The sequence below is a fragment of the Psammomys obesus genome, unplaced genomic scaffold (genome assembly GCF_907164565.1).
Source record: "Psammomys obesus unplaced genomic scaffold, mPsaObe1.curated_primary_1811, whole genome shotgun sequence".
Taxonomy (NCBI): Eukaryota; Metazoa; Chordata; class Mammalia; order Rodentia; family Muridae; genus Psammomys; species Psammomys obesus.
Window position 1 is genome coordinate 3230824 of NW_026594377.1, and position 11319 is coordinate 3242142.

General features: G+C 39.3%; 1 protein-coding gene across 1 annotated transcript; it reads right to left on the bottom strand.

The window, feature by feature from the left end:
- Positions 1–947: 947 nt before the first annotated feature.
- On the bottom strand, positions 948–1820 carry LOC129685360 (arylamine N-acetyltransferase 3-like). Its single transcript, XM_055618872.1, has one exon. It carries the CDS (start codon positions 1818–1820, stop codon positions 948–950), a length of 873 nt encoding a protein of 290 aa, XP_055474847.1.
- Positions 1821–11319: the final 9499 nt, after the last annotated feature.

The window sequence follows — 11319 nt, forward strand, 5'->3', positions numbered from 1 at the left end:
ATGTGGATAACTGGCCTATTCTCCTAATGAATGGTCATTTGTTCCTATCCTTACATTTCTCATTACCTGTCTTAGCTGACCACAAATGGAAGAATAAATATGCATTTTAAAGTACAGCTCTGACACTGAATCCACAAACCAAAACTGTAGAAAAATCACCAAGGCTCAAAATACAGCGACTCCTTTAGAAACCTTTGATTCTTACTGTGTAAGTCAATAATATTCTCTTTGCTATATTTCCATCAGATATATATTCCACAGCTTATAGATGCTCCTATTATATATGAAGTATTTAATGGAAGTAAAATATTCTGAATATAAATATTAACAAAGTTGAAACTATCCTGAGTGCAGAATTAAAGCTGCCGAAGGCATTGTAAGAGAAATGACCAGCTGTGCTCTGTGTGGCTCCTCATCTCTCAGTACTTTCTACTGGTACCATTCTTGTTTTCAGAATTACATATAACCAACACTGTATCTTATTCTTCCCTGTTTCCCCCTTAAGCCATATAAGGGCATTTTGTAAAAATGAATCTGAATATTTCCTAGGTGAGCATGATGATTACACTATACACTTCACCTAATTACCCTTAAAACCTTTGTGTGAATTCAACAATGAGTCAAGATGAAGGGTTTTATAGTATAAATGAAGACAACTTTATCATCATTAGAGCACTTTTATTGTGATTACATTTTAAATGGCACATTTCTTTAAAAGTTATTTAGTTACATAAGTGGGTAGTTTTACAGGAAAAGCAATTTAATGTCTGTGATTTTCTTGATATAATGAGGGGACAGATGTTGACATGCCACCAGTCAACCAGTGATGAACTTTGTGATGATGACTTGAGACTTATTCTGTCACCTAATTTGCATAATTTGATTGTTTTATCATGAAAGAATAACTACATATGAAAACATTGAAGTTCATTTTTTTCCTCATTACTCTAAATAGTAAAAAAAGCACTACCACGTTTGGGCACAAGTTTTTTTTCCAAGTGAATGCCAAATACACTCTTCAGAACTTCTTCTATTTCTTCTTCCTTCAGACTCTTAAACTCTACCAGATCTACATCATCCTCATAATTGAACTTCTTATAGGCAATAATAGTGCCTATTAAGCCATGAACCCCTTCTTGGGTGTGCAGAGAGCAAAGTGATGTGTTCACCATCACGGATGTTGGAGCTACTTTGTAGTGCTCACTCACAGGCTTGAAGTCTTCAATCGTTCGAGGTTCAAGAATAAAAGAGTAGATTTTCCGGTGTTTGTTCTTCTCAAGAAAATCAGAATCAATGAATTCTTTGTTTGGAACATATTCTTGTCTTTTAATTTGACCCAGATGCCAAATTCCATTCTCTTCTGTTAAGCGGAAGGTGGCAGGCAGCTGAGGCTGATCCTTCCCAGAAATTAATTCCAGAGGCTCCCATATCTGGCAGGAAAATGGGAATGCACCATCTACTATATATTTTTTGCCACGGATGATCACCTGTAGTAGAAGGTGAACCATGGTCTTGCTATATTTGCAGGCTGGAGAGATATAAATACATCCTCCAAGCATTGTGGTCTCAAAACCTAGCATGGTCAGAGCCCAGTAGAGAAGATGATTGACCTGGAGACACCACCCACCCCGCTTCTTCCTCACAATGTGATCAAAAACAGCCTCTAAGCTCATCTCCATGGGTTCCCCACAATGGATATTCAAGTTCTCGAAGGGAATGGCTCGTATCTGGTGCTGAAGAATCTCAGTTAATGTTTGCAAGTCCAGTATATTCCTGTAGTTCTGATAACCAATTCTTTCAAAGTATGCCTCAATGTCCATGGTCCCCTAAGGCAAGGAAAACAAAACAATCAGATATTACTATCTGCACTTGCTGTTCCTTATATAGGTTAGTTATCTCTTCAAGTTATTTGAAAGAAAATATAAATGCACAAATACAAAATTAGGTTTAAATATCTAAAATATTTAAAATAATAATTACTTATAACTGCTTTCAAGTGTCAGTGAACCCAGAAAGAAAGTTTAGTCATTTCTTCTATCTTTCACATATCAAAAATTAACAATATACATTAGATGACAAAGCAAATGATACAATGAAAGTTTACATATAATTTTCTCTGTCATGAATGAACAAGGGTTTCCAATTTATGTGCATTAAATAGGCCTCAAAATAATGTCTAAAAGAAACAAGAGTAGTTAGCAAAAGAACATTGGACCTTTATGGTCCCTGGTGTCCTAGGAATTCCTATAGCCCAGAGTCATCAAAGGGGAAAGAGTGGACTGAGGAACTGCCTAGATCCTATTGACCTATGAGCATGTCTTTGGGGAAAACTGTTGGCTTATTGTTGATGTAGGAATCCTCAGCCCCCTTGGGTGCCACCATTCCCTGGGCTGCTGAGCGAGCAAGCAGTGTTTCTCTATGGTTTCTGCATTCTTTCCAGTATTGCCTCAGTAATGGGCTATAGTCCATAAGCTATAACCTAGAACCCTTTCCTCTTCTAACTTACTCTTGGTCATAATTTCTTTAACATAGCAACACAGATGAAACTAAGACACTGAACAACCTGTGCCCTATTACAAAGTTAGATATGTACTCACACATTGATTGCTGTATTCAAGAAACAAGTTTATTGAACATTCACAGTGCATTTACCACTGATACAGTGCTGAAAAGACTTCCTGTATGTTGCAGGATATTGCTGTGATAATACACCATGGCCAAGTCACTTTACAGGGCTTAATTGGATGTATAGCTCCGGAAGGATGAAATCTATAACCATCATGGTGGGCAGGTAAGGAAGCTGAAGCAGAAGGTCATGCTTTGCATTTTCAGATGCAAGCACAAAGCAGAGAGAACACACTAGAAATGGCATGATTCTGTTTAATCTCAAAGCTGCTGGTCCAAGGCCAGACCTCTTAAGCTCCCTCAAACAGTGCCACCAACTGGGGACCAAGTACTCAAGTACCTGAGACTATGGGGACTATTTCATTCAAACTACCAAAACTCTATGGGATCAGAATGACAGATACAGCAGAGGAACTGGGTAAATAAATGAAGCATCTATCTTTTGTGAGATTAAGTTCCCTGAAAAAAGAAAGAAAGAAAGAAAGAAAGAAAGAAAGAAAGAAAGAAAGAAAGAGAAAGCCAGTTAGCAAGCACACACAAGGGAGAGCCTCCCTTTTAAATGAGTTAAGTGAAGAAACCCTCCCTGAAACTAAATGTGATAGACACTGAGCCCATGGACACAAATGAGAGCAAATGAGGAAAGGAGGCTTTGTGCTGGAAGCTGTCCGGAGCATTCAAGGAGTATCTAGGAAACATGGACAGTTGCAGCAGATTGAGAAGTGTGGGCTGAGATTAGAACAAACAGCAGACAGTATCCTTAGAGCAAAGCTGCCATTTTGATTTTCAGGAAATGAAATTTAAAAAATCTAAAGAGAGAAGGATGAAAGGAGAGTTGTAACTTGACAGTTCTGAGCGTCATCCAAGTCCTGTCTCTTGCTATTTTATGTAGAACAGGCTGCACAGTGAGCCACACAAAGTAAAAGGGCCCCATTTCCAAACAGCTATAATCTGGGGCCAGGGACTACTCATGGCTGACACAACTGTCCATGTCACATGACCCAGGTGTGTCAGTGAGACTTTATTGAGAGACACAGATAGTATCACAGAATATTAGTTCAGATCTATTGGTGTGATTTTGGAATGAAACCCTCACGGGTAGAAAGACATGGGTGAAACCCACCTCTATATCTTTACTTACCAACCAACCAAGAAGAAAAAAAAAAAACAAAAAAGGAAAAAGGCTTTCTTATTTTTGAAAAAGAAAGACTTTGTAAACTGTCATCTAAGATCCGTAATACTGAGACTTTGAATGTAATACTGTGCACTGACTTCAATACTTAACGTTTGTGCTGTGGTACAGCCTGAGATTACATGGCACTAAGGGACCGCCTCAGTTAGATGGGATGTTAGGTAAGCATCTCCATTTCCTTTCTGCATAACCATTCTCTTTTAAAACCCACCTACCTTTCCCTTATTGCCAGTTTCCAACTTCTCTGTTGTCAGTACAATTTCTTCTCAACCTGTTAAATAACCTGCTGTGTTTCTTTGTTTGTTTGTTTTTGGTTTTTTGTTTTTTTCCATTGAAACCAATGTGTTCCTGTTCTATTCCTCAACCCTGGCATGAGCTCTGCGCCTCCAGCATTGAGAGCCAGTAAATAAACAGGGATGCACTCTTTAAACACCAAAGCCTGCTGATAGCTATAACCTGCACTGAATATGGAATGAAGAAAGTAATGAGGCTGGTTCAAAGTGCGTCTCTGTGCATTGCCACGTGATTTTGACCTAGACTGCTGTGTTTTGTTTTAAAATGTTTGCTCCCTCTCATATTTTTTTCTCACTCCATCTGCCTTCCTCTATACCTTACACTGTTATTGTGCCACATTTATTGATTGATTTTTAAATGTGTGTTGATAATCTGTGGGCTTTAAAAAAATTCTAATCTACAATAAAGTTTTTTTTTTTTTTTAAAGGAGAATCAGTACCCTAAGCTTGTAGTAACATAATATTAGATATCGTGAGACTAAACATGGTTAAATCCTGTGTTAGGTAAGCTGCGATTTGGGGTAAAATGCTGAAGGTACTAGAAAGTGGTTTCTAAGAGCTGAATGGAAACAATGTCAGCATTCCAGGCCAGCTTGCAGCACCTCTGTGCAGGTATAAACCTTTCCCTTTCACCCTGACTATTAATTAACCTAGAAGGGGGCTCAGAGGAGGCAGAGTGAGCACGTGTAGGGAGCCCACTGGCATAGTTCGGGAAGCGTGCCTGTTCTAGTTAGCCTAACACAGCTTGAATCCATTAGTCTTCTTCCTAGTGCAAATGATGGGCTAATTAAAACACAGCTCTCATTGAAAACAAAAGGATAGTTTTGAGGACTATATTATAGAGGCTTTCTAAGTACCATAACACATTATTGATTGAGGTGATCGTCTGGTTGGAAAGGGAAGTGTGTAAAGAGGCAATGACAGAGCTATTATATGAATCTTTCATTTACGCACATTTACACACACACTGCTGTGTGTTCTGTTTTGGCTAAGGAAACCCCTTATGTTTTTTTCCCCACACATGAGTTTTGAACAAGAATCCAACAAAGAACATTTAAAAGCAGATTGGTACAGAAGTTGACTACCTGTGTTGTGTGGCTACACATGAAGGCATCTTTGCCCCAATAAGCCAAATTTGGCTATTGGTCTTCCATAAGCACATTAAAAGAGCTAAATTAATAGCTCACATCAGAAAAGGGAGATTATTCAATGTTGGGAAGTGGGGTAAAGAGATTCAACTGCCCCTCAAGTCTATTTGCAAGGCTCTGATGTGAGGTTTAGGCTTAAAGAGAAGACAAGGTATACGCATAAGCAAGTTGTGTGGCGAAGATTGGGTGCCACCATTGTCTCATCCGGACTTTCCTGCAACATTCTCTGACAAGCTGCAAATTGTTTTTGCAAGTAAAATTGACAAACAGTGTATATGCTCCACTGGCTGCAGATTCTTCCCCTGCCTGCCCCTACAGCAGGCAGTCGTTTCTTTTCCTAGAAGTTGACTCCTGATGGAATTCTAAACCCTTGAGGGGCCCATTGCTCTAACAGTGTAAAAGTGAAGGAATGGACATATTTGTGTCATTAGTATAGTCCCATTTCTGCCAGCCAGGCAGGTTATGTTGTCATACTTTCAGGCTGTAATAGTCTCTCCAATTATCAGAGAGTTAGCTGGAGTCTTCTAAGCATACTTTGGAGATTAGTTTTGTCATTGAAAAAGAAGAGTTTACAAAGAGCCAGTGACTTACAGTAGCTTCTGCGAGTGTGGTATTTCTGCTTCCTATTCCTTCCTTTCTCTTTGCTTTATTCAGATCCACACTGAAGGGCACTGAATCACACTGTGCATTAACACCACGCTCCAGAACCCAGACAAACCAGCCCTTTAAGTATCCAGGGACTGATAGAAGAGGATTGGCTGGGCTTGCCATATTCAAAGACCATTATCTAACGGTCCCCAGTGTTCAGGAGACCTACTACTCAGAAATGGCTCCAAAGACAGCTTCTAGTGATCAAGGAGCAGGAACCAGGATTTTCCAGGAAGCAGAAAAACCAATCTAAAGGAAGATCGTATCCATAGCTGGAGATGGTGAAGGCCAAAAGAAAGTAAGTCTTTGGCAGAAAGTGATTGAAGAGAAGATAGTTTTTAAAGTCCTTTCTGAGGGGCAGGAGAGAACTAAGTGTTTTGCAGGTGAGGAAGTGGAAAGCAGGCCCTAGGGAAAGGAAGCTATCTTTGGGTGTGGTTGTCAGCCCAGAGCCAGAAGCCGAGTCCTGAGCAGGGGCCATGGACTCTAGGCCTTTATCTTGGTAAGAGCATTGCTTTCTAAGAATTCTGTGCTCTCTAATAGGGAAAAGCAGCAGGTGTAAACAAACACAGCAACAACAACAAAACCCAAAACACCAAAACAAATTAAACAACAAAACACATCATTGACAGTTCCTGGAGCATCTCTTCCTGCTGAAAACAGGAAGTGAGCAGTGAGCCTCTTCTTGTTGGAGGCCAGGAATTCCAGAAGGGAGGTCTGGGTTCCTGGTTCCTCATTATCTCCCCTCCCTAATGAACACCTGCTTGGAAGCTATGACACCTCTAAGTCCATAATTTCTCATTTTCAAGAACTGCCATCTCAGAATCATTTAGGAGATAGGCTGTAGTTGGATCCAAAAAGAGTTTAGGGTCTCCAATCTTGTTGACGTTCAGGCCTTGGAGGATGATCATAGAAATCTAAGATCATAGCAGAGCAATAGGTAGAAACTGGTTAAGCCGTTTTAGGAACAGAGAGCTGACCAGAAAGCCTTAAAAACGTCCTTGGCAGAGGTCCCTTCATGAGATAATGTACTTCTTATTACCCCTCGAGCAGCTACCGGCAGATACCCACAGATAACCTGGCTTGTTCCTCAGTTCTAACCAAAAAAAAAAAAAAAAGAAATTATCTTCCTTCTTTCCATCTCTTAAAGATTCCAGATAGAACCCTAGCATACTTTCCCAGGTACTCAGAACTCGAGCATGCTTTCCTGGGTACTCTGGGCTTTCTTGCTGCTTCTCTGAGGCCTTCACCTCCCTTTCAATAACGTTGCCAACCTCCATGTTTAATCTTAAAAGCATGACTGTCCCCTCCCTTTCTCTTCCCTTCTAGCAGCTGCCAAGATTTTCCCCTGGTCTGCCTTGTTAATTTTCCCTCAAACTCTAAAAAAAAAAGGTCTTTGGGTTTCCTTCTGAGTGAATTTTTAAATTCTTGTAATAATAAAACTAAGAATCCGCAAAAGAAAATCCCACTTTCCCTGGCATCGATAGAAGCATGCCAAGTCTCATGTGGTTTGGTTCAGCTAGTATTTTATGAACACTAATGACATTGCTCTGACTTTTACATGTCTTCCTATCCACTCTACTTTTAAAATCTTGTGTTCAAAACCTTCAAGACACTGGATACCTGGTGCTAGCCCTTTGGTATCTACTGCTTAGTTCATCTCTTTTGTTTTCCTACTGCAGAGTTTGAGATTTTTCCCGAAAGTCCCCAATGGCATGTACTTGGGTGGGATGAATAAACTAAAATAAGGTCCCTGTGACAGCAAGTCAGCCAAAGATGACAGGAATTGGAGGATCTGTGATCTACCTGATCTAGAAGGTTTGCTTGAACCATTTCCAGTACTGCCTCCCATGTGGTCCAGTCATGACCCATTGTTAATTCTGCTTTCATAAGCTCAGTCATTCTTTTCCACCACAACGATGACCATTCCACCTCTTGCTAAGCCGTCCCCTCTCTCCAGAGTCTTCCAGCTGCTACACCACTACATCAAACACCCATTTTGAAATGTAACCTATTTTCTTAACAAATGTTTTTCCATTTTATCCCTGCCTTTTTATAACCTGCCTTTTCTGTGATTCCTGGTTGGAGAGGGAGCATTACCTAACAATACATCTATATCTGGAACAGACAGAACATTTGAGTTGTTCACAAGCAGAGACTCATTCAGCCTCTGAAATATAGGCCATAATCTTAGATCATGGGCATTTGATATCAATATTTCATCAAGGATAAAGAAATAGATGAGGATGGACCCAGGATTTCAAGCTTGAGGAATATAAAGCAAGATAGCTTCCATTAAATAATCAGTTGCTCTCAAAACCATTATTGACATTATTTTTTTATCCATTGAAGAAATGTATATTCAAAGCTTATTCTAGATATCTGGCATCAAATTATATAGACAAATAACTCAATTTACCTCTGAGGAAATAGAGATGCAGATTTATTCTATAAGCCTCTGGTTGCTACAACATCTGAAATTACATGTGTAACAAAAATCCTGGTTTTTCTTTTCTTTTTGTGTGTGTGTGTATATGGCAAAGTGTGCAAGGATGTTAATAGTGAAAGTGGGAGATGAAAAACTATATAGAAGCTTTAAATTACTATTTTCTATTTTTAACTTTCATAATTTTAGTTTTATGAATTATAAATGACAATAGACACCTAAGGACAACAGAACACACAAGATATGGTATATGTCACAGCATGTGAGAATTAGAATATAAAGAAGCTGTGTAGCTGACTCCTCTGCAGACGCTTGGCACCTGGGCTTTGTATTATTAGTTTGCAATATTTTGTTAATTTTTGATAATTTCATACAATATATTTTTAACGTATCCCCATCTCCTTCCATTACCACCTTCCCGTAGTCTTTATAGTATTATCACTTACCTTCTTCAAATTGCTATGATAGAAACACCTGACCAAAGCAATCTGAGAAAAGGTTTGTTTTGACTTACAGTTCAAGTGTGAGGCCACTATTGCATCCACAGCCGGGAAACAGAGTGGTGAATGCGTGTGCTTAGCTAGCTTTGTCCTCTTTATGTAGTCCAAGATTCTAATCCATGGAAGGGTGCCACCCACATTCAAGGCATATCTTTCTAACTTTTGAACAAAGTCTAGAAAATCCCTTACAGACAAGCCCAGAGATTTGTTTAAATGTTGATCCTGAATCCTATCAACTTGACAGCCAAGATTAACAACTCCACCTCTTGTCAATTTGGCACTCAGCATATCACTTTAATTTATAACATTCCACCTTCGCCTCCTAAGGTTTCATTTTTCACCTCAAAATACATTTGGTCTATCTCTGTAAGAATCCATAAATATTAACAGTCCTAACACTTTAAAACCCAAAATCTAAGTCTATTCAGGGATTCAAAACATTCTCTTAATAATTACAAAAAAAATTTAAAAAACCTACATCCTTTTAATATACAATTGTACAGAATAAACATTATTATTCCAAAAGAGAGGAATTTGGGCATAGTAAGGAATGATCAGACCAAAACAGTACCAAAATCCAGCAAGGAAACCATCAAATCCTGAAGCTCCCTGCCTGGCATCTGGAACTCATGTAGAATCATCTGGGCTCCCCAGGGCTTGAAAGTCTCCACTCCTCCAGCTCTGCTGTCTGCAGTACACATAGCCATTTTGCAACTGGCTTTGCTCCATGCTTACAGTTTTCCTCAACAGACATTCTCCAATCCTGGCATCCCCAGCTTCACCTTCATAGCTTCATGCAATGGCCTTTTAGATTCCTTATAGGGAATCTAATCCTGGTATATATTGCCTGGCCTTGGTGGCTTTCTTGAGTGTTTTATTTTATTAAAAATAGATTTTCTTTATACTATTTTATGATTATGGTTTTTCCCCCCTGTTCTTCCCAGTTTCTCTCCACCAATCCTCCCGTCCTGCTCCACACCCTTTCTGTCTCTTCTCAGGAAAACAAAACAAAACAGGCATCTAATGGATAACAATGAAATAAACTACAATAAGATAAGTAAAAAAAACCCAAATAAATCAGAACAGGACAAAACAACCAAACAAGAAAAAGAGGCAAAGAAAAAGCACAAGAAGTACGTATAGACACAGAGACACATACACAAGCACACCTAGGAATCCCATAAAAAAATAGTGCCTTCAATCTTGCATCATTTACATCTGTAGAACCACCACTATATGGACAACATAACTAAGTTCTCCTGGCAGTGTTGGGTGCACCTGGTCCTCTTGGACCACACTTATATGAGCTTCCATTGCTTGACCCTAGGGGAAATACTTCCATAGGCAGCTACTTTCTAGAAGCAGGGAAACCTGTAGTGGCATCTCATTTCAGCTTTCCTCTTTAAAATGAGTTTACATTCTCACAAGCAAAGGGTCTCGGTTTAACCAGGCTGGAGCAATGTGATTTTTAAAGGAAGAAATCTAACCAGGCACAGTGTGTTTGAGTTGTGAGGAGGTGGATTGGATTTGGTAAGGAGGTCAAGCATAAAAAGTGAGTTTAAAGATGCCTAGAGCATTTATGGTGGAGGATGACTGTGAGAAGATGGTGCCATCAGGAAGTTTCACCAGGAGGAATGGGCTTGGGGCAGGATGATGAAGGGCTGGGATCTGGACAGGAGATCTAGCTAGATATTCAAGTTATGGATATCTTATCTAAAGAGTGACACACTAAGCTGAAGACAAGTCAGAACTTGGGACATTCATTTTGAAACACACCTGCCTCAAAGCCGCTGTTTAAGATGTGCAAGAGAGTATAGGTCAGGTAGAGGTGAGTAAAAGGATTTATGTACACAGTCATCTGGAATTCTTCGTGAAAGTTTCACTGGCCATTATAAAACTAAAGTCAATAGTCTTCAGTGTCACTGTCGACATTAAAGCAAACTAGATTACCTATTCTGTTTGGCTTATGATAATATTAAAAATAATAACATTTCTAAGCCTACATCCTTAATTTTGTACCAAATAACCATTCAAAATTACATACCACTTTCACAAGATGATATTAACCTTAGTAATTTTAGAGTTCAGTGACATTTTTAGAAATAAAACTCTTTCCAATGCAAATGCAAAGAAAACTTGAGGCTGGAAATTTAGATTCTGTAAAAATTTAGGTGGATTTTCTCCAAAAGTATTACTTAGTGAGAAGAAAAACAAATCAAGATATTTATCCCGACAGAAGTCATGTCTCATTACTTAGTCAAGCACAGCTTTTACATGGTCATGCTTATCTGCAAGGCACTGGGGAGAAGTAGAAATAAGTATAGTGAAGGGTGTTTCTGCAACCTTGTTCCTAACCTAACCCTACCCTAACCCCAACCTAACCCTACCCTAACCCTAACCTAAGGCTAACCCTAACCCTTGTTCCTAACCCTACCCCAACCCTACCCCAACCCTACCCCAACCCTACCCCAAC